Here is a 24951-nt window from a genome sequence, read left to right as displayed (position 1 = left end):
TGCGCCCTCTCATCACACAGAAGTGAAGTGTCTGCTACACTGCATCATGTTAAGTGATTTCTGTTCTTTTAAGAAGAATTGTCATTGAAACTTTAATGAATTAAAATAAAGTTTAGTGGCGTTATGAGTTCGGATCTGCCGCTGACGATGACGCTGTTGTCGGATTGAACCAATCACAGTAAGTGTTGTTGTATCATAAACATATTTATCATATATTGATCAATTATATCTCGCTGAATTATAATGAAAGGAACAACCATGCTTAATAAACTATACAAACAATAATTACTTCTATTACAAATACCATTATGAACAGCTTACAAACCATTACAAAATGTCTATATGTAGTGTGTTTTGTGTCTTATTTCAGTAAGATTTGATGGTACAATATTGGTTCCCATCCACCAGATAACATCCCAAAAGTAAAATCCAACAACACATTACTAGTACAGACCGTCATAGTGTCCACTAAAGGGGACATATCATGAAAATCTAACTTTTTCTATGTTTAAGTGCTATAATTGGGTCCCAAGTGCTTCTATCAACCTAGAAAATGTTAAAAAGATCAACACAGTAACTTAGTTTTGGTAAACCATTCTCTGCAAACATGTGGAAAAAATAGGTCATGAAATTTGTCTCCCCTCGTGATGTCAGAAGGGGATAATACCACCCCCTAATCTGCACTGTCCAATCACAGCACTGCCATTTAGTGCAGAGATCAGCTCATTTGCATTTTAAAGGACACACACAAAATGGCACATTTTAACATGTTATAATAAATTGTCTATGTGGTATTATCAGCTAGAACTTTATATGTACTCTGGGGACACCAACGATTTATTTGACATCTTAAAAAGGTGAAATGCCCCCTTTAAAGCTTATACAACTCCCATTATAACTATTGAATCCATTAGAATTTCTCTGATGGTTTATACTGTTTTTGTCAGAAGGGCATGTTTTTTTTTTCAATAAAAAATGTTCTTAGTATTTTTGTCCTGTTTTCAGTATAAATATCTAAAAATTCTTAAATTAAGATGCCCAGACAAAAAATATGAAATTTAAGTGATTTTGTGCATAAAACAAGCAAAAAACCTGAATGTTTCTTGAATTTAGTGTTTAAGAAAAATTTTTAAAATTTTTCTGCTTACCCCATGGCAGATTTTTTTGCTTGTTTTATGCACAAAATCACTTAAATTTTATATTTTTGGTCTAAAACCTTATTTTTTCATCAAGAAAAAGCATCTTAATTAAAAGAATTTTAGATATTTTTACTGAAAACAAGACAAAAATACTGAGAAATTTTGTTCTTGAAAATATTTTTTTGCAGTGTACCATTCATAAATCCAATGACACTTTGATAATAATAGTGCTGAATTATGATGTCATTTTGAACAGGGTCAAAAGCAAGGTTTTGTGAGGGCCATTGCTCTAAAATGTTTTTCACACACTTAGTCACTAACACCTGTTATAATCTCCTCCTCAGGTCTCATAACTCTATACATGGAGAATGGCTGAACATCAGATCGATGACCCAAAGATTGCATTTGCATATCTCCGCCCATCCTGTGTGCTTCTGACCAAAGAACCTACAGTCGATAACGTGAAGGCTCTCAGCGTTCATCTCCGCAGTGTTAACGATGGAACTCTTCAGCAACTCCAGGACTACGTTCTGTTCCCTCTCAGATTTGTCCTCAAAACCCCTGGATCCAAGCAGGAGGCACTCGTCCAGGCGGTCATGGAAACCATCTCTTACATCCTGGAGAACACATGCCTTCGGAGATGGGAATCTCTTCGGGAGTTGTTCTCAGAGTTGTGCCTTTGTCTCTGTTCCCCAAAGGATCCAGGAAAGCCCTCCCCAAGCTCAGAGGAACTGAAGCTCTCCGTCCTCAGATGCATAGATGCCCTCTTGCATTCTGCATATGGAGATATTGTTTTCAAACTTTACGAGTCGAGCATGTTACCTGGACTTGGAGCGGCCGTGTCATTGCTTCTTGCGATCGTTGAACAAGAAAAAGCCAGAGGAGTCCAGACGGCTTCCCTTAAATGTCTCCTGGCTCTGTTTCAGCAGTGCGACTGCGTGCAGGATCATGTTAGGATGGATCTGAACGAGAGGTTTCTGCTGGGCCGTACCCTTGGCACATTTCTCCCCGGCGTCTCTCGTGCGCTGAGTCATGTGATTGGTGGAGACGTCAGACAGGGGCATGCGGTTACGGTGAAGGCCATGAGGGTTTGGTACAGCTCGGTAGCTTTGGTGATGGCTGATGAACAGTTTGAGAAAAAAGATGGCGACAACACTGTAGCCGGTGAGCTGGAGAGGGTTCAGGAACTGATTGTTAAGAGGACTCCATCTTGGCGCAAGACCACATCGCAACGTCTTTTAGTGATCCTCCAAAAGATTATTTCGTTCACCTCGGCGCATTCACACTGGAGGGTCAGATTGGAGTTAGTCAATCTGTCCCATGTCCTCATCTCACAATGCAGTCAGTCTATGGGTGAATGTGTTGGGGTTTTACTCGAAGCTCTGGTAGGTGCCATCAACGATGAGGAGTCAGATGTTAAAAACAGATGCAAAGTTGTGTTGGGTGAAGTTGCACAAAGGAGCCAATCCACCGGTGGTCAGGACTTTACTGATGTCCTATCTGAAAACCTTCATAGCTTGGTGTCGTCTCTACCCCGCCTCATGAGGACTACTGATGATCAACGCAAACTTTTCACCCTTAATGTGTTCCTGGGTTACCTTGAGATTCTCGGGCCTAAAGTGGATGTGGTGCTTACATCGGCGGTCCATCTAGAGCGCATCTCCAAAGCTCTGATGCAGGTGTTGGAGCTGGATGTAACGGATGTGAAGATCATCGAGGACAGAGCTTTAACACCTTCGATGGATCTCGGACCTGATGTGCATCAGTTGCAACCCCAGAGGAGATATTTTCTTTATTTTACAGATGACAAGATATTCTTTGCGCTTAGAAAGATCTGTCGAATGTTGGGGTACTACGGGAACCTCTACCTTCTTGTCGACGCCTTCATGGAGCTGTATAAGGAGTCATCTTTTTACCGAAAACAGGCTGCTTTGGTTCTCAATGAGATCATTGTTGGTGCAGCAGGCATTGGCGTGGAGATAAACAGTTGTAGCACAAACTGTTCAAATCGAGATGAACTCAAATCATCAGTCGTGTCCATCATCGAGGAATACATCAGTTTTAATAACTGGCATCTTCCTACAGTGTCTGAGGTTCATGGGACACTTGACCCTCCATCCTCCTCATTGCTCACTAATCCAGATAAAAACCATCTCCAAATGCTTCCAGACTCCGGAAGTCCCACACTTCATCATCTAAACAGTAACATCTGGCAGATCTCCATTCAGCTGGAGGGCATCGGTGGTTTCGCCTTGGCGTTAGGCATTGATTTCCGTCTGCTTCTTATGACATCGCTCTACCCTGTGCTGGAGAAGGCCGGGGATGAGTCGCTTCTCATCAGCCAATCGGCTTTCAGCGCCATGTGTGATATATGCAAGGCTTGTGATTACAGTTCGCCAAAGGAGCTGGTGATTAAAAACTCAGATTATCTTCTGAACGATGTTTCTCTGAACTTGGCTCGATCCAGCGCTCACCCACACACTCCCAGGGTTCTGGCGGTCATGTTCGCTCAGTCAGATGCAGATCTGCTGCCTCTAGTGGCCGATGTGGTGCAGGACGTATTAACGGCTCTTGATCTCAATTATGATCAGCAGACGCCACAGTTCTGCGCTGTGCTTCATTCGCTCATGAAGGCACTTGGTGAGCAATACTCTGCACTGTTAGTATTTATAATGATGCATATCCTGCGTTTTATCTTATAATTGTCATCCAAACAGTGTTCCTATTAGTCACAGTTGTGTGTTTAATCGCAGTTAGGTGGTTCCCTATCAGTACTGAACACCAGAAACCCAACGACATAATGAGTGAAGATTGTGTGAATCTGAAGACGTTTCTTTTGGACTATAAGAAACAGAAGGAGCTTGCAGAAGGCATTGGAGTAGAAGAGGAAGATTCGGATGATCAAGGTTTGTTTTTCTAGATTTGATTCTTGTTTTGATTTGTACAGTTTTTTACAGTTTGCTTAAAGGCAAGCATCATTGTTATTTTTATACTGTAGTTAGTTTGAAGCGTTAATGTGTTCTGCATCATTTGTGTTATTGACAATATTATTATTGATTAAAGTGTGCAAGTTCTTTTCTAGGGAGACTTTCATCAATAGACTCTTTTATCTCAGACATTACCTAACCTTAGGCCTTAACCTAGCAATCACTAAGCAAGCAACCACAACACTGTAACAGCTAACTAACAGTGCCCTAGCCATGAACAACTGCCATGAACAACCCAGCAACTACACACCTAGCAACCGTCCAGAACACCATAGGAACCACTAGAAACATGCCAAAACACACAGAATGGCATGTCAACCACATAGAAACACGCTAACAACCACACAAAACACCATAGCAACCACATAGAAACATGCTAAAAAGCACACAAACACCACACTGACTACATACAAACATGCTAACTACCACATATACACAACACCGACCACCTAGAAACATGCTAGCAACCATCCAGAGCACCATAGCAACCACTTAAAAACAGGCTTGCATACAACCACACAGAATGCCATAGCAACCACCTAGAAAACCTCCCTCTAATAACCACTGAACCACATGGCAACCTCCTAGAAACACGCCAACAACCACGCATAATGCCATGGCAACCACCTTAAAAACATGCTAACAACCATGCAGAACGACACGACAACCACTTAGAAACACAGCTAGCAACCATCCTGAACACCATAGCAACACACTTGCATTCAACCACACAGAATGCCACATCGACCACCTAGAAACATGCTAACAACCACACAGAACGTCATTGCAACCACATAGAAACATGGTATCAACTATCCAGAGCACCATAGCAACCACCTAGAAACTCGCTTGCATACAACCACACAAAATGCCATAGCAACCACCTAGAAAAAACCCCTCTAATAACCACAGAACCGCATGGCAACCTGATAGAAACACGCCAACAACCACGCAGAATGCAATGGCAACAACCTAAAAACATGCTAACAACCATGCAGAACGCCATGGCAACCACTTAGAAACACAGCTAACAACCATCCAGAACACCATAGCAACCAATAGAAACACGCTGTCATACAACCACACAGATTGCCATAGCGATCACCTAGAAACATGCTACCAACCATACAGAACGCCATAGCAACCACTTAGAAACATGCCTGCATACAACCACACAGAATGCTATAGCAACCACCTAGAAAAAAACTCTAACAACCATAGAACTGCATAGCAACCTCCTAGAAACACGCTAACAACCATGCAGAATCCCAGGGCAACCACCTAAAAACATACTAACAACAATGCAGAACGCCATGGCAACCACCTAGAAACACAGCTTGCAACCATTAGAAACACGCTTGCATACAACCACACAGATTGCCATAGCGACCACCTAGAAACATGCTAACAACCTTACAGAACGCCATAGCAACCACTAAGAAACATGCTATCAACCATCCAGAGTGCCATAGCAACCACCTAGAAACACGCTTTCATACAACCATACAGAATGCCATAGCGACCACCTAGAAACATTCATTCAACCATCCAGAGTGCCATAGCAACCACATAGATACACTCTTTCATACAACCATACAGAGTGCCATAGCAACCACCTAGAAACACGCTTTCATACAACCATACAGAATGCCATAGCAACCACCTAGAAACACGCTTTCAAACAACCATACAGAATGCCACAGCGACCACCTAGAAACATACTAACAACCTTACAGAATGCCATAGCAATCACTTAGAAACATGCTATCTACCATCCAGAGGGCCATAGCAACACCTAGAAACACGCTTTCATACAACCTTACAGAATGCCATAGCAACCACTTCGAAACATGCTATCAACCATCCAGAGCGCCATAGCAACCACCTAGAAACACGCTTTCATACAACCATACAGAATGCCATAGCGACCACCTAGAAACATACTAACCTTTCAGAATGCCATAGCAATCACTTAGAAACATGCTATCAACCATCCAGAGCCCCATAGCAACCACCTAGAAACATGCTTTCATACAACCATACAGAATGCCATAGCAACCACTTCGAAACATGCTATCAACCATCCAGAGCGCCATAGCGATTACCTAGAAACACACTAGCAGCAGCACAGTGAGCTTTACTTCGGCAAACACCACTTACCTTTTATTTATTTTCTTTATTTATAGTAATAAACCAGGTTAACATAAAATAACAGCATATTAAATGTGTGAAGCGATTGTTCCTGCTATTTTTCTCCTAAGTGCCGATGAAGCTGTAGTTCTTAAATGAAATGTTGTTTTTTTCCTAGAGCAGTTTGTGTTTTTAAAGAGGTAATAGAGTAAAATTATGATCCAGCAGCACTGTGTTTAATCCTCAACACGCTGGACCTTCAGCTCGAGTTTCACATCATTAAACCAACATCAAAAATCCCTGAGCAATCCCCGTTCGTGCTTTCCCATTATACTGATGCTGATTTAAAAGATAAATTTACCTGTTTTGTTCTGTTTGCATCCTAATAGTCTTACTGAGCCAGACTTCTGTCTGCATAAAATCTGGTTCACATTCATAACATTCACACATGCAGATACCACCTGACCATCCTGTAAAGCAGCTAACAAATAGATTAAACGTAAGATTTTTCTCTTGTACGTATCCACAGATGTTCCTCCTTCAACATCAACACCTGATGAAGACATGGACGGTCCTGATGTGAAAGAGGAACTTCCTCTGCATGTCCAAATTGCAAAAGACGTCATGAAGCGATGCGTCCACCTGCTCTCCGACCCCAGCCTGAGGATACGACTCAAGGTCTTCACTCTTTAATCATTTAACAATTAAAAAAGTCCACACCTGAGATGTTGTTTAATCGTTATCTTTGAAGTATGCGAGAATAATCGCAGGAAATGTGTGTCTGAAATTAAACGTGTGTGTTTTCTGGTTGCAGGTGTTAGATATTCTGGAGTTGTGTTTGTGTGTTTTGTGTGAGAAAGAGAATGAACTTCTTCCCATGGTGCATCAGTGCTGGCCTGCTCTCCTCCACCGTCTGATCAGTGACGATCCTCTCGTCGTCCCGCGAGCCTTTAGGGTGAGATGACTGCGACCACAACATCTACAACTGTTTCTTCAGTCTTCTTAAACAGTCTCTTTCCTCTCTCTCTCCAGGTGTTGTGTGTACTTGGCGATTGGTGTGGAGATTTCCTCAGGAAGTGTGTTTCTCAGGAGGTCCTGCCCCGTCTCACCTCCAGTCTGATGAAGCAGGCGGAGGTCAGCGCTCGTTCTGGACCCGTCTACACACACACACTGGCTTATAAACTACAGCTGGCTGTGCTGCAGGGTCTCGGGCCGCTGTGTGTCAAACTGAACCTGAGTGAGTCTGAACATCTCAATCTGATAGAAATGTGTGAATTTACATTTAATAATCTGAACTCAGTTCTGTGTTATATGTTTTATAGACTCATCAAGCATCACATAATGCACGTTTGTTGTGGGTTGTAGCTCACCGGATTATTAGGGGAGAGCGAGGAACAAAGTAATGCTTTTTGGCTCAATCATTCAAAAAATATTTAAGTTAGATGAATCATTTTTGAACACAATCAACACACACATCTCTGCTACAAATGAACACTTAAAGGAATAGTCTACTCATTTTCAATATTAAAATATGTTATTACCTTAACTAAGAATTGTTGATACATCCCTCTATCATCTGTGTGCGTGCACGTAAGCGCTGGAGCGCGCTGCGACGCTTCGATAGCATTTAGCTTAGCCCCATTCATTCAATTGTACCATTTAGAGATAAAGTTAGAAGTGACCAAACACATCAACGTTTTCCTATTTAAGACGAGTAGTTATACGAGCAAGTTTGGTGGTACAAAATAAATCGTAGCGCTTTTCTAAGCGGATTTAAAAGAGGAACTATATTTTATGTCGTAATAGCACTTTTGTGAGTACTTGGACTCGCCTGAAAAGTCCGCTCCCCTTCTCACTCTCATAATGGGAGAGGGGGGATGTTACTGCGCCGAGTCGAAGTACTCCCAAAAGTGCTATTACGCCATAAAATATAGTTCCTCTTTTAAATCCGCATAGAAAAGCGCTACGTTTTATTTTGTACCACCAAACTTGCTTGTATAACTACTCGTCTTAAATAGGAAAAACGTTGATGTGTTTGGTCACTTCTAACTTTATCTCTAAATGGTACCATTGAATGAATGGGGCTAAGCTAAATGCTATCGAAGTGTCGCAGCGCGCTCCATCGCTTACGTGCACACACACAGATGATAGAGGGATGTATCAACAATTCTTAGTTAAGGTAATAACATATTTTAATATTGAAAATGAGTAGACTAGTTAGAAATTACTTTAGAATAGTTTGTAAGATATTTGCAGTAAAATATCCAAAAACCACTAGGCCAGTGTTATATATTTTTTAAGTTGATTACTAACAATATCTCTACTGTTTTCAACTACTTGTAAATGATGAGAAAATTGCCATTCTAAATAGTGACACGGAGCAGTGCAGTCGCCTGTCAATGACGTTAATATCCATATTACCCTTTGTTACCGCCTTTACTGACGAAGAAAACACATGACAACAGTGTCATGGACAAATGCAGAAGTAATAGCGTCTGTCGGGCCACTTGCTTGTTTATTGTACAGGGTTCCTCCGACTGGTCCTTGTAATCCTTGAAAGTTAGTGAATCTGGGGGGAAAATTCAAGGCCCTGGGACGTTTTTGAAAATATAGATACAGGTCATTGAAAGTGCTTGAATCTATTTTATGCAAGAAGTTTTCTGAAAAAAAACATATTATTCCCTGTGTAGGATAATATCATAAAAATTCTAGACTTTTTAGGCACACGTGCTAAACTGTTCACTTTAAATGCTTATATTGTCTGTATGCGAATGTTGATTTATACCAAAATGCTTTTTTGCATAGTTGTGTTTGACATGAAAATGTCTCGGGTTACGTATGTAACTGTTGTTCCCTCAGAAGGGAACGAGACGCTGCATCTCTCTTGCCATACTTCCTGCGTCCCTGTAACGCCGTCTTTGGCAATATTTTAGATAGTGATATACTTCCTGTCTACCGCTTCACCCTGTCTTTGTCATTAAGCTTTACCATTGGTTAAATTTGATATACACATTCAGACGCACTTATCCCTGAAGGGGTCCCCAAAGTGTCACCGCAGTGACGCAGCGCGAGTTCCCTCGAAAGGGAACTGTAACAATGTATCTTAAAAGGTAACACAATGTAACTTGAAATGTGTTCCCACATTTAGTCCTTGAATTTGAGGGTATTGGACCTGGAAAGTCCTTGAAAGGTCCTTGAATTTAAAGTTAACTAAGGTGTAGGATTGTAATCTGAACACTTAATTATGTGCTGTGTAAACACACCATCGAATTGGACTTGGATAGGGTGGCCATTCGTGCCAGTTCCGCCGTACACGTCCCGAACATGTTTTCAGGTTCGTTCTCCGGAAGTCGCGTTGCTCGACCGCATATGTCATCGAGGTTCTCACATTTTAGTTAAAATACATTAGAAAATTAAGATTTATTTCTTTTAAGACATACAATCATTGTAGTTTCATTCTTACATTGAAATGTAACGGTTGCTTTTCTGAAATTAAATCCGAAATATTAAACCTTGATGACGTATGCGATCGACCAACGCGACTTCTGGAGAACGAACCCGAAAACATGTTCAGGACGTGTCCGGCGGAACTGGCACGAATGGCCACCCTAGACTTGGATACTGTAAAATCTATGACTAACAATTTTGTTTTGAACATTACATAAAACCTTAAATAATGAAATCAAACAATGTCATCAAACGCAACATTATAACATTTGATTACTTTACCTTATCTGTTAACATGAGTTCTCGTTCTCGTCTTATGGATGGCCATCAGCGGTTGAGTTAAAGACAACAAATCCCATCACTTCACGCTGCTTCAGAGCGTCTACGTCATTGTTATTATTTTGATTGTGCGCCCTCTAGCGGCGGATTCTACAAATTGCATCTTTAAAGTTTGTTTGCGGGACGTACCGTTATCGTACAATTACACCGAAAGTGACAGGAGTGCAAATGTTACAAATTAACCCAAAGGTGTGGTAAATTGTAAAAAAAAACAGAGGGTTTGTTGTAACACCTGCTTTAGTTTAAACACAAATAATTCAATCAAATTCTGTCTATATACTAAAGGTGGATATTGTTTATATATCTGCCTATAATTGATAGATATCCACACATTCATCCTTCATCTAACCATCCTCGTATTATTATTTTTAAAAGGGCTGCACAATTAAGATAAAAATCATAAGTGTGAGTTATTTCCCAGGGCTCCAGACTGTCACCAAATGGTAGCATTTTGCCACCAAAATTTGAGAGTGTACCACTGAATTTTACATCCAGTTGCACATGTGCGACCAGTAAATTTGTGTGTTTGATGTGACACTGAATTTAAAACAGCACATTGTACTTTCTGCATCTATATCATCAAAGTATTTATTAGTAATACAGTGTATTACTTAGTAAAAATGTGAATATTTGGTTAGCATGTTGATTTACGGTATGTGCCCCTAAATTTTCTGGTTGTGCCCCTAAAATTTTCAGTTGGGGGCCACTGTCCTCCTAGTGAAAAAGTTAGTCTGGAGCCCTGTTTCCCCTGATATTGTATTAACAGTTATCATTTTGATGAATAGTATTTACATTGTTTTCATTTCATTATCATTGTATAGCTGAGGCTTCATTGTAACGCTGTGTGACAACTAACCCCGCTGTGTAAAAATGTTTTCAATCCCAGCTATCAGTTATTAGTAGTTGCTGACATGTTTCAAAATAGTGTTATGTTTTAAGTAACAAGACAGTGATTCAAATAATATAAGTTTGGATTTTGTTACTTACACGCCCAACTCAAAAATCGAAAAAAAAAAACATCAGATGAAGAAATTTACTTTCATGCCTCCAAAACACTCATTGTTCAATATCCTAAACAAAACACATCAAAACTTTTCACAAATTCACAGGAGATCTTCTAGTCGTGTTACAATTAACCCCATGTTAGTTTGTACCCCGCTCACCCCTGCCATGATCAGGTCATGTGACAACAATATAGCATATATTTGAAATGTTTATCATTGGATATTGTGTACAGTTTCACATACTGTTTTTTGATCAACTAGTTAAACAGCACACTAAGTGCATAGTGCACAATAACTGAAGTGCAGTATGTCACTGTGAACACTAGATGTCAGACTAGACACACACAAAATATATGTCATAAGTCACACGGGTATATTTAGGGGTCAAGCCACGAAGTGGCGTAGACACCTATTGTTTCTGTTAGTTTTCTTATTATTATTATTCAGTTTCTTGTTCTTCCGCCATTGAAGTCAATGGCAGCCCATAGAACCGTACGTAGGAAAGTTATGAAATTTGGCACACATGTAGAGGACAGCCTCAGAAGTTACTATAGCAACATTGGTGTGTCTGACTCAAACCCTCTAGCGCCACCAACAGACCAAAAATCCACTTATGTTCATGCTCATAACTTCTGACCCGTGAGTCCTAGAAACTAAATTCCTGTTTCCTCTGAATCCTTTGCTCATGATGATTCAATTGCACACATGGATGTAATTTGTGTCATGCACATCTTTCCGCCATTTTGAATTTTCCGTAAAACCTACTTTTTCGAACTCCTCCTAGACCGTTTGTCCGATTTGCATGTCCTTTGGTATGTAGCATCTAAAGACACCCCAGACAAAAAGTTATCAAAAGCTTTTTGATAGACCAATGCGTTCTCGTATACCGTGACAACATATACGGCGGCGAGCACGCCAAAACGGACGTGAGGCCGTATCTTCGCAAAACTTTATTGTATCGACACGAAACTTGGTATATGTCATTACAGTCATGACCTGAGGGTGCCTGCAACGTTTCGTCACAGCGCCACCTAGTGGTCACGAAATTCGAAAAATGCCTATTTTTGCTTATAACTACTTCAAACTTGAGTCTAAAATCATGAAGGTGGTCTTGTTAGATTCCTTGAGGCATGCCGAGTCAAACGATACCAAACGGTTTTCGGTCGGCCATTTTGGGTTTCGGCCATTTTGAATTTTCTCATTAAGTTCAGTATTTCACAAACAGAATGGCGTATCGCTACGAAATTTGGCATGGTTCATCAGTGACATGTTCTGAGCTCACCTATAAATCTTTAAGACAGCGCCACCTAGTGGTCAGGATATGTAAATAAATTGTTTAAAATCTTTATATCTTTTGATTAAATTGCCACAGTGACATAAGACTTCACTCTATTGATTCCTTGGCTCATGCTGAGTCTGACTGTACCAAATATGTATGAGTCAAACCTACTTCCTGTCGGCCATTTTGAATTATATTGAACACCTACTTTTTCGAACTCCTCCTAGAGCACTCGTGTGATTGGCTTGATTTTTGGTACGCATCGTCTAGAGACACTCTAGACAAAAAGTTATCAAAAGCTTTTCGGTAGACCTATCCGTTGTCGTATAACGCATCAAAGAATGCGAGGGCGAGCACGCCAAAATGTGTTTGAGCCTGTATCTTCGCAAAACTTTTGCGTATTAATATGAGAGTTGGTATATGTCATAACAGTGATGACCTGAGGGTGCATGCACCATTTCGTCACACTGCCCCCTACTGGTCACGAGATATAAAAAATGTCTATTTTTGCTTATAACTACTGCAAACTTGAATGTAAAATTATGAGACTGGTCTTGTTAGATTTCTTGAGGCATGCCGAGTCAAACGATACCAAATTTGTTTTTGGTCGGCCATTTTGTGTGTCGGCCATTTTGAATTTTTTCTTTAAGTTCAAGTATTTCAGAAACGCAATTGCATATTGTTAGGAAACTTGGTATGGTTTATCAGCAACATGTTCTGGGAGGAATTGTAAACTTTTCGGTGCCCCCTAGTGGTCAAGAGATTTGAAGCTATATCTCTGTATCGCTTTATTGTATTTACACCAAATTTGGTGGGTGTCATCACAATCAAGACCTGAGTCACAATTTATTGTTGGGTCAGTGCCCCCTAGTGGTCAAGTCATTTAAGGCTATATCTCCATATCGCTTTATTGTATTTACACTAAATTTGGTATGTGTCATCACAATCATGCCCTGAGGCACCATCTATTGTTTCGGCACAGCGCCACCTAGTGGTCTCAAGATACGAAAAATTTGCTATTTTTTTCATAAAACTAATGCAAACTTAGATCTTAAATCATGACAGTCATCACGTATGAATCATTATTTGCCATGTTTGGCTTGACCCCGGTATCGCTGCTTGCAGCTATATTTGTAACAATAGCCAACAATACATTGTATAGGTCAAAATTACTGATTTATTTTGCCAAAAATCATTATAAAGATCATGCTCCTTGAAGAAGGTAAATTTCCTACCATAAATAAATATATATCAAGTGTATGCAGTTGCTAATGTCTTTGTACTTTAAATGAGATTTTCTTACTATTTAAAGTTTTTGCACCCTTAGATTCAATGATCAAATGATTCAGATCAATAAAAAGCTTATTAATCAGCTTTCAGGTATCATTTTGACTCTTATGACTGGTTTTGTGGTCCAGACCAAGGTGAAAAAGTAGTACACTGTCATAATGTACTTAAAGTGCTCTATTTTCACGCACTAATTTTCTGGAGGCCCTCAGGAGTCCCCGGACCCCTGATTTAGATCACAGATCTTTCATTATCTCAGACTTCATGAGGTTTATCATGAGATGATAATTATGATGATTTAAAGCAGTTTTAAGGGAGTTCCCATGTGTGCTTGACACCTCCTTTTACTTTACTGTCCACCACGCAAATTGTTACGTACAGATATCGATACACAAATTCATTTTTGCGTACAAATATCAATATCTGAAAGATGAGCTTTTAGATCAAAAAGTTTGACAAATTCAGTGTCTAAAGTCATGACTGCTAACAGACAGGTTGTGCTTTATTTTCTCCAGCTGGCCGTAGTGTTGGATCTCTCACTATAGCCACCTTTTCTATTCTCTCTCTCTCTCTCGCCACCCTCCTTCATTTTTCTTGAGTAATGAGGCTCTTCATCATGCTGTTTAATTAATTAATTAGGATAATGCCACCATAGAGACTATTAGACTATATTACAGCATCTGTGCTCATTATAATACAGATGTACATTGTTTGCACTTTTACAGCAAATTTGGATTCGCAGGTTCTGTGAAATTTATGAAAAAGAAATCTAGGCCGTACCTAGATCGGCATTTAAAAAGCGTGTAAAGTCATTGATTTAAATGAGTAAAAATCAATGCAAAAATATTTTTTTTAAGATAAAAGTCTATAAAAGTGCTATTCACAGACACAACTTTATGGCTTTATTTCAATTTGCATACTTCACTTAAACATTAAAAGTGTGTACTTCACTGCTGATAGGACAGTATGGTGATTAATAAAAAACAAATAAATTAATTCCTTGTAAGTTTAGTAAACAATTGCATACAATTTTAATAAATTTAGTTATTACATTAAAATTGTGGTTAATATTAGCTAAAAGAGTGCATATACTTATTCAGAAACATTGCGTTTGTGAATTGTTACACAATTAAAACATCATATCATTTAGACAAAAAGATGCTAAATATTTGCTTTGATTTACAAATACTTCAAAGTTAATTTTCTAATTTGAATATTTGTTTTCCAGCGGAGGCCGACCTGGATCGAATCTCTGACGCCTGTCTTCCGTACCTGAGCTGCCGACAACCAATCAAACTGCAGGAGGCGTGTCTCAGGTAACGCCCCATCCATCCCACAAACATAAACCTACTCATTTTTTAAAATGGTCTATTACTAAAATGTCTTCACACGAATAATTTTCATTTATGAAAGAAGTAAAGCGTGATTCAGTATACATTTATTTATCAGGATTTAGATTTGATGTTAAAATATTCATTAGTGTATCTGAGGTTTCGTATTTGCACAATTTGTACGATTTTTAATCACTTTTGTCCCTAGTTGATTGAATTAATTGTCGCACCGCAGGACCGTTTAATAATACAAATATTCCACATCATCTCTTAATTATTATGAGCTCATAAAAGCTACATGAATAACAATTATACAAGAATTAGCAGCACAGTGCTGTTTAAAATAGTTTATTTGATGTAATACAGGATGTCAACTACCAACAACCTGCATTATATAATCTATAAACCACAACATTTTTAGCTTTAAATATAACTTGAACCCTGACCTTTGCACAGCTAATGCATTTCATGCTTGTTTTTTATATCTATAACCAGGTCTTCATTAGTAAGGATTAGACTAATAGTTTATTTCTCTGTTAATTCCTCAGTGTTTTCCGTCACCTGATGGATGTGGATTCAGATTCGTGTTGGTTTACTCTGAATGAGATCTTCTGTCCTGTATCTTATGAGCCTCCTCATCCACACCTGCTGCCCGTGATGCTGAGTGGATCAGACAAGCCGAGAAACGAATTCACAGACAACATCCTCAAATTACTGAAGGGGTTTGATTCCCCGCAAGGGACGAGATGAGATGAGAAGGACAAATCACAGGGATTTATGGACCATATGTGTGAACTGTAACGCAGAGGAAACAGATTGATGATAGATTTGATCAGACCGTACGTGTGTGATAGACGCATGTCTTGCTTTGTCTTATACAGACATTTAAAATGTTTATAATATTTTCTGACAAAATACCAACATCATTATTATAGCACTGCTTGTTTTAAAATAATACATTCATGTAGAAGGTCTCTTATTTCATTATAATGTCATCATGGTTTAATGATACCAAACTTGTAAAAAAACTACAGGAGGGTAACTGGTATTTAGGAAGAAACTGTTGATAAATTTGATTTGTTTGTACAATGTAATGAAACTATTGTCAGTTATATTATGTAAATATTTTAGTAAAATAATCTTTATTAAGGTTTTTTAATGACTTTACCTCTTTGTAAAGCACAATTCAGAACTTTGGTTACAGCATTGAAGGTTCTGCAGCTGGTTGACCTGCTGGTTCATTGCTTCCTGCTGTTCAGACATGCTAATTCATGGTTGCTGGATCAGACCTGGTTGTGCTGCATTTGGTTCAAATGTGATGGTTTAAATGTCTTGGATCAGACCCGGTGGTTTAGATATCTTGGTTCAGACCTGATAGTGTAGATGTCTTGGATCAGAGCTGGTGTTTTAAATGTCTTGGATCAGACGTGATGGTTCTGCAACTGGTTTGGAGCTGCTGGTTCAGACAGGCTGCATCAGACCTGCTGGATCAGACCTGGTGGTTCTGCATCTGATGGTTTAGGTATCTTGGATCAGACCTGGTGGTTTAGATGTCTTGGATCAGACCTGGTGTTTTAGATGTCTTGGATCAGATCTGATGGTGTAGATGTCTTGGATCAGATCTGGTGTTTTAGATGTCTTTGATCAGATCTGGTGGTTCTGCTGCTAGTTCAGATCTGGTGGGTCTGCATGTGGTTCAGATCTGGTGGTTTAGATGTCTTGGTTTAGAGCTGGTGGCTCTGCATTTGGTTCAAATCTGGTGGTTTAGATGTCTTGGATCAGACCTTCTGGTTCTGCTGCTAGTTCAGATTTGGTGGTTTAGATGTCTTGGATCAGATCTGGTAGTTCTGCTGCTATTTCAGATCTGGTGGTTCTGCATCTGGTTCAGATCTGGTGGTTTAGATGTCTTGGTTCGGAGCTGGTGGTTCTGAATCTGGATCAGATATGGTGGTTCTGCATGTGGTTCTGCATTTGGTTCAGATCTGGTGGTTTAGATGTCTTGGATCAGACCTGGTGGTTCTGCAAGTGGTTAAAAATCTGGTGGTTTAGATTTCATAGATCAGACCTGCTGGTTCTGCTGCTAGTTCAGATCTGGTGGTTCTGCATGTGGTTCAGATCTGGTGGTTTAGATGTCTTCATTCAGGTCTGGTGGTTTAGATGTCTTGGATCAGATTTGGTGGTTCTGCATCTGGTGGTTTAGATGTCTTGGTTTAGAGCTGGTGGTTCTGCATCTGGTGGTTTAGATGTATTGGTTTAGAGATGGTGGTTCTGCATCTGGTGGTTTAGATGTCTTGGATCATATCTGGCGGTTTTGCATCTGGATCAGATCTGGTGGTTCTGCATTTGGTTCAGATTTGGTGGTTTAGATGTCTTGGATCAGATCTGGTGGTTCTGGTGGTTTAGATGTCTTGGTTCAGAGCTGGTGGTTCTGCATCTAATGGTTTAGAAGTCTTGGATCAGATCTGGTGGTTTTGCATCTGGATCAGATCTGGTGGTTTAGATGTCTTGGTTCAGAGCTGGTGATTTTTGACTTGGATCAGTTCTGGTGGCTCTACATTTGCATCAGGTCTGGTGGCACATGTGGATCAGATCTGGTGGTTCTACATTTGGCTGACCTGCTGGTTCTGAGCTGCGGTTGTGTGGCCGTGGTTTCTCTGGCAGTCTAATAAATGTATTGGCCCGTGAGTGTCGCATTAAAGCTGCCTCATATGCTTTGTGTTAGCGTGCCGTGTTATCTTCACTGTATTCGGCTATTTATCCTCCTGCCAGCAAGGACACGGACGCTATTATTCACCGGGCCCGAGTGGCACGAGCAGCCAGTTAATGCAATTTCCCCTCAGTCGCGTCTGATAAGTGCGCCAGCGTCATTATAGAGTCAAAGCACTTGACATGAGCTTTGTTTGAGATTCACTGCCGTTTAGGATAACAAAGCGAACGGCAGTGAAGAAATGATGAAGAATTGAGGTCATTTTCAAGGCTGAGAAGTGTGATGCCACTTTGTTAGAACAGAACGTGTGAAGGTAAAAATGTGACTTGGTTATCATATTAGTGTTAGTTTGAGCTAAAACTACTGATTTAACCTAAAAAATAACAGATACTTTGCAATTTCTTAACACTAAAAACATCACTACTTTTTTGCTGTTGTACCAATAAAGGTTTATGATGTACACTGCAAAAAAAAATATTTTCAAGAATTTTTTTTTTATTTTTGTCTTGTTTTCAGTTAAAAATATCTAAAAATTCTTAAATTAAGATCCTTTTTCTTTATGGGCAAAACGACCCAAAAAATAACTCTAGTTTTTAGACCAAAAATATCAAATTCAAGTGATTTTGTGCATAAAACCAGCCAAAGATTATGCCAATGGGGTAAGCAAATTTTTCTTGGATTTAGTGTTTAAGAAAAATGTTCAATATTTTTTTGCTTACCCCATTGGCATATTTTTTGCTTGTTTTATGCACAAAATCAATTAAATTTAATATTTTTGGTCTAAAAATAGACTTATTTTCTTGCGTTGTTTTGCTCATCAAGAAAAAGTATCTTAATTTAAGAATTTTTAGATAGTTTTACTGAAAACAAGACAATTTTTTTCTTGATATCATTTTTTTGCAGTGTATATGGCCTCTTGCGATTAGGTTATGATGTGATTTACTAGAAAGACAAAGAAACCTTTTATTTATCGTACACCTTGATATATGATTAATGTAAAATGTTTTTATTTCTTTGATAAAGGCATACATTGAAGGTGAATTCAGTCCTGTAGGATTACAGTAATATACACAATATGTACATAGATCACTTCCAAAAACAAAAACTACTGAATCAAACAAATAAAATAAAATAAACCAGAAATGCGGTTGTTATTAATACTATTAAACATACTGAACACTCTCAGAAGAAATTGTACAAAAGCTGTCATTGGGGCAGTAATCTTCACAAAGGTCCTAATATGTATCATTTAGGTACAGATATGTATACATTCAGTATTATTATGTAATTTTAAGGTAATAATATGCACTCTTTAGGTACAAAGATGTATTTTTTTTAACCCAGTGACAGCTCTTACAGCTTTATTTCTGAGAGTGGTGATTGTATTGAAGATCTTTTAAAAGCTGCATAAAACCACAAAACTTTGTAATATTGTGTGTGTCGTGTGTTGATAAGACTAAAGCATAATGAAATATTTGCAGAGATAAACCCTGTGCCATCTGTGAGTCAGTCCTCCTCAACAAAAAAAAACTTAGTTTAGTGCCTTCTACATTATACATGTAAACAATGAGATTAATTACAACATGTAATGTAATCGTTTTGACTTTATGAATAACATTTTACATTATAACATAACGTGTTTTGTCATTTTTCATATTGATGAATTCAAACTATCAATAAATGTCTACTGTAGGTCATATTTCACCTGAAATTACATAAATAAAGAAGTCTAGTTGATGATTTTATTTACATTGTGACATTAATGACATTTAAAGCACAATTCCCTCGCAATATTTTATTATTGTAAAGCAAAAAAAAAAACCAACTCATTACAGCAATCTATAAATGGTAAATAATGAATTACAATAATAAGAATTTTGGGGGGGGCAGCGTGCTTAGCTGTCAAAAATAATATAGTCACAATATAAAATAAATCTTACTTCTAAAAATAGGCATCATTGTCTTTATGCAAAATGTAATTTTATTTCATTGTTATATATCTATATGGCACTGACAGTTTTCAGTGAGCTCCATCCCAGACATCAAACAGGCCGGATCTGTGACGAAGGTGGCAGATCCGGCCTGCAGTTGTCTGTTGTCTGGGATCTGTCTACTGTATCAAAACCATAAATCTGCTAAAATGACCAAAGAGTTTAAATGAACAGCCTGATTTGGTTGCTTTGCTCTTTAGGCAAATCTTATTAGAAACATTTGTGACATGCACTCGCTGTTCTGAACAGACATCGAACTTTGTTTTATACACAAATATACATCTTGTGTTAAGGTTTAGGGTTTGAAGGAATAAGGGACGGTGGGGATTTGGGGTAAAGTGTGAGTGAAACTAAGAACTGGATTTTAAAGTGCACAGCTCTCCTTGGTGTCAGTATTATTGTCATCAGCGGACCTCTTCCTGAGCTCTCGACCGGATTTGTGGTGGCCGTGATGGGCAGACTGGTGCTTGTGGTGCTCGGACGCCAGAATTTCGTCCGGAGACGCTGCCACCTGCTGGGATGGACGTGCGGCGTTCTCCTCCTCCTCCTGCTCCACCTGTAGGTACGCCCGCACGCGATGGTGACGCAGCTTGCTGTCACTGAAGTCGATGACGCGGCATTCGTACGTGCCCTCGTCCGACGGCTTCACGTTGGACAAACGCAGCTTGTGGGAGATGTTGCTACCCGCGACCTTCACCACCTACAGAGAATGCAGAGGAGATTCATCAATTGCGGGGAGACGTTAAAAACGATCAGTCAGTGCATTAGATGAATAGGCCTCATGTGTTGATTTCACCCACTGAATATGCAGAGTTAAACTGGACTCCAGCTGCTTTGCGCAGAAGCTGAAGTTATCAGATGTCTGTATGTAAAAATATGCTGCTTTTACAAGCATACATCAGATTAAGAACAGCCTTTGAAGAACATTAACTACAGAATATATGGGAATATTTTGGTCAAAGCAATTTGCAAGAGTCGCATCTTATCAACAAATAAACCCCCGCAACAGCAGGAGGACTTTCTGTTCTTTTTTGAACTATTCCATATATTCATGTGCTGTGGGCTGAAATGAGACCTTGAGGGAAATGGAGGCCCCATTGTGTCTCCTTATGGGAGGGAGATGTACCGGTGGCCAGTGAAAAATAGCAGTGCAAGGCAGTATCAGAAGCAGAGATATGCAGCAGTGGAGATATGAATCAGAGGTATGCAGCGACGGATGCAGCAGAGGCAATGACATGCAACAGTAATCCAATGGAGCAGCAGATGCAGGGGAGGCAGTGTCATGCAACAGTAGATGTAGTGAAATGCAGCAAAAGATGCCATGAAAATGGTGACATGCAGCAGCAGATGCAGGGGAGGCAGTGCCATGCAACAGTAGATGTAGTGACATGCAGCAGAAGATGCCATTAAAATGGCGACATGCATGCAGCAGTAGATGCAGTACAGGCATTGACATGCAAAAGTAAATGCAGTGACATGCAGCAGTAGATGCCGTGAAAACAGTGACATGCAGCAGTAGATGCAGTAGAGGCAGTGGCCAGCAACAATATATGCAGTGACATGCAACAGTAGATGTAGTGAAGGCAGCAACATACAGCAGTAGATGTGGTGACATGCAGCAGCAGTAGATGGTATGAAAGCAGAGACATGCAGCAGTAGATGCAGTAACATGCAACAGTAGATGTGGTGGAGGCAGCAACATGCAGCAGTAGAGGTACTGGTGGCAGCAAAATGCAGATGCAGAAGATGGAGTGACATGCGGCAGAAGATTCAGTGAAAACAGTGACATGCAGCAGTAGATGTAGCAGAGGCAGCAACATGCAGCAGTAGATGCAGTACAGGCATTCACATGCAACAGTAGATGCAGTGACATGCAGCAGTAGATGCCGTGACAACAGTGACATGCAGCAGTAGATGTAGTAGAGGCAGCAACATGCAGCAGTCGAGGCAGTTACCTGCAACAGTATATGCAGTGACATGCAGCAGTAGATGTAGTGGAGGCAGCAACAAGCAGCAGTAGATGCAGAGACATGCAACAGTAGATGAGTTACATGCAGCAGTAAAGGTAGCAAAGGCAACAACATGCAGCAGTAGATGCCGTGGGGGCAGTGGAATGCAGCAGATACATTGGACACAGTGACATGCAGCAGTAGATGCAGTGAAATACAGTAGTAGATGCAGTGGAGGCAGCAACATGCAGCAGTAGATGCTGTTGAGGCGGTGGCCTACAGCAGATGCATTGGACACAGTGACATGCAGCAGTAGATGCAGTGACATGCAGCAGTAGATGTAGCGGAGGCAGCAACATGCAGCAGATGCATTGGACACAGTGACATGCAGCAGATGCATTGGACACAGTGACATGCAGCAGTAGATGCAGTGACATACAGCAGTAGATGTAGTGGAGGCAGCAACATGCAACAGATGCAATATACACAGTGAATATACACAGTGACATGCAGCAGATGCATTGGACACAGTGACATGCAGCAGTAGATGCAGTGACCTGCAGCAGATGGCGGGAAGGCAGAGACATGCAGCAGTAGATGCAGTGTTATGCAACAGTAGATGTAGCGGAGGCAGCAACATGCAGCAGTAGATTCCAGTGAGGCGGTGGCGTGCAGCTGATGCATTGGACACAGTGACATGCAGCAGTAGATGCCATGGAGGTGGCGGCATGCAGCAGATGCATTGGAGACATTGACATGCAACAGATGCAATATACACAGTGAATATACACAGTGACATGCAGCAGATGCATTGGACACATTGACATGCAACAGATGCAATATACACAGTGAATATACACAGTGACATGCAGCAGTAGATGCAGTGGAGGTGGCAGCATGCAGCAGAAGTATTGGACACCGTGGCATGCAGCAGATGCATTGGACACAGTGACATGCAGCAGATGCATTGGACACAGTGAATATACACAGTGACATGCAGCAGATGCAATATACACAGTGAATATACACAGTGACATGCAGCAGATGCATTGGACACATTGACATGCAGCAGTAGATGCAGTGGAGGCGGCGGCATGCAGCAGATGCATTGGACACAGTGACAGGCAGCAGAAGTATTGGACACCGTGGCATGCAGCAGTAGATGTAGTGGATACATTGACATACACTAGTTACTAGTACATGTAATGAAGGAAGTGACATGCAGCATTAGATGTGCAGGACAGCAGAGGAGACAACAGTGAACAGTAATAAGATGGAGCTGTGAAAAGCAGAGAGAGCGAGACATATACTGCTGTCTGTCTGTCTCTCTTGCTCTCTCTCACTTTGCCTTTCATTCTATCTCTGAAAACAAAAACAATAAGACAATCTCTCTCTAGCATGGTCAGCATTCCCAGAGGCTTTTAAGCACGAGTCCAGACGCTCAATAAATCTGTCTGCCAATGAAACAGATTGTATGTAGACTTAGGTGGATAAATAAACATGCATTCACAAACACACATTCACAAACGTTAATACGCATTAACTCAACTTCATTTACTGGCGCCGCTCCCACATTTTTTAATATTTGGGATGTGATAGCAAACAAACATTGCTTACTTTACGATTATTTCTGAGCTGCTGTCGCAACACTTGCATATAGCCTTATAATCGTATTAAATCTGCAAGTCAACAAAATCACTGTAATATCCGTCTGCAAATAACTGATGCCACCAAACAGATAAAGTCAGTTTCTAATGCAGTTAAAGAGATCCAAACAATGGCAACGTTAAACGTCAAATCCAGATCTCGTAATGACGAGATTCTGAGTAAACTCTCAACCTTGCAGTCTTCGCAAGCGCAGGACCACAGCCTTCAGCATTTCATTGAAAGCAAATGCCATTCTGAATATTTTATAAAGTAACGGGGAGAAGATGCTTTGATTTCTCGCTCTCTCTTTCTGACATACACACACACATTGGGAGAAACATGCACACACAACTAACAGTGCCAGCACACAGTTGACTTCTAAAACACAAAAACCACAAGATACCTCATGACTGTGTCTGTTTGCAGACAGCTGTGTGTGGCTGTATCGCTTTAATGTAAGAAGGTTCCCTGTGTTGTTGCTGCCGTAGGGAGTTAAGATTCACACAACCTACTGCTGTACACACACACACACACACACACACACACACAAAGAGCCTGGAGCGACACAACCAGCACGAGCCGAGCAAGTTGCTAACAAATCACCTTCAGCCCGACCAACCATGATGTTGTGTTTGCATGCTCCAGTTATTTGCCCTTACAAAGACACTGAATGTATTTTTACATTCCATTAGTGACAGCAGAATGTAACAACCGATGAAATCTATGAATGCGACAGCTGAAAACAAACTTACGCTGATTTTGGTGGCGTCCTTGGACATCTCATTCTGTGGCACAACCTGCATTAAATTAGAAAAGAAACACAAAGCGAAAAAACATTTTGTTTATGCAAATGATAAATGATGTATATCATAAAGTATTGCTTTAACTGTGGCCCATAGTTAGAAAAGATCCAGCTGTTATTTTAACAAACAGTTACTGCAGGAAAATCATTAAACGCACACAAACACACACGGACACAATGAAGCTCAGGTCCGTTCCTCTCAAATGAGTTGTTCCAGTAAGGAGGTGCAGTATAATAACTCTGTGTTCTGTTCGGCTGATTCTCAAGAGCCTTTTATGAATAAAACATGACGCAAAGGTGAGCGAGAGTTTCCTTGTTTCTTTCTTTTCATCCCTCCATCCAATTAAAAAGCATCTTGAGTTCACAGCAGGAAATCTCTCTCTCTCTCTCTTTCTCTCTCGGGAAGCTGCAGCTATTTCTACCGTTGTGATTAATGTGTAGACTGTTACCTGCTGCAAACCCACAGGTCCATTAATTTTAGTGTATTCCTCTCTCTTTTCATCTCCTCCCCTTTCTGTTAGCAGGCCTACATATTTACAAAATATCTTTTAGTTGTAATACCGTGTCCCAAAGCATTTGGACTAGGGCTGTCAAAAGATTAATCGCGTTAAACACATACAAAATAAAGGTTTGTTTATGAGTATCTATTTTATTAAGACACAAACAGAAAATACAGGAAATATGAATACCTTACTTGGCACTAAACACATCTTGAGCGTTTTGAGCAGAATGAAGTAAAAAGACAAATTTCTTTAAAATTAGGAATTAGGATTTCATTTCATTTAGGTTTAAGAGATCCTGCAGTTTCCTGCTATTGCTCAAATGAAACCGGAGTTTACCCTAAAAACTTGACACAACATTTCACATTTTTATACAGTTTTTATTACTATATACACATTTCTTGTATTTTCA

At 40.0% G+C, this 24951-nt stretch overlaps 2 protein-coding genes across 2 annotated transcripts in view; one reads left to right on the top strand and one right to left on the bottom strand.

Annotated features, from left to right (window-relative positions):
- Window positions 1-38: 38 nt before the first annotated feature.
- tti1 (TELO2 interacting protein 1) lies at window positions 39-16007 on the top strand. The gene is made up of 8 exons (XM_055187972.2): window positions 39-178; window positions 1484-3779; window positions 3893-4045; window positions 6786-6934; window positions 7071-7211; window positions 7289-7493; window positions 14841-14928; window positions 15492-16007. The coding sequence occupies exons 2-8, from the start codon at window positions 1508-1510 to the stop codon at window positions 15691-15693; spliced, it is 3210 nt and encodes a 1069-aa protein (XP_055043947.2). The 5' UTR covers window positions 39-178; window positions 1484-1507; the 3' UTR covers window positions 15694-16007.
- Window positions 16008-18635: 2628 nt separating this feature from the next.
- vstm2la (V-set and transmembrane domain containing 2 like a) overlaps window positions 18636-24951 on the bottom strand; it is a 44873-nt gene continuing 38557 nt past the window's right edge. The window contains exons 3-4 of the mRNA XM_055187971.2: window positions 23990-24034; window positions 18636-20341 (exon numbers count right to left, since the gene is read on the bottom strand). Coding sequence (XP_055043946.2) covers window positions 20006-20341; window positions 23990-24034 — 381 coding nt within the window. The 3' untranslated portion in view covers window positions 18636-20005. The remainder of the gene's footprint in view (window positions 20342-23989; window positions 24035-24951) is intronic.

Source organism: Misgurnus anguillicaudatus, chromosome 13 (assembly GCF_027580225.2).
Source record: "Misgurnus anguillicaudatus chromosome 13, ASM2758022v2, whole genome shotgun sequence".
In the NCBI taxonomy this organism is placed as follows: domain Eukaryota; kingdom Metazoa; phylum Chordata; class Actinopteri; order Cypriniformes; family Cobitidae; genus Misgurnus; species Misgurnus anguillicaudatus.
The sequence above is the reverse complement of the archived record's forward strand: the minus strand, read 5'-3'. Positions and strand labels throughout refer to the sequence as shown.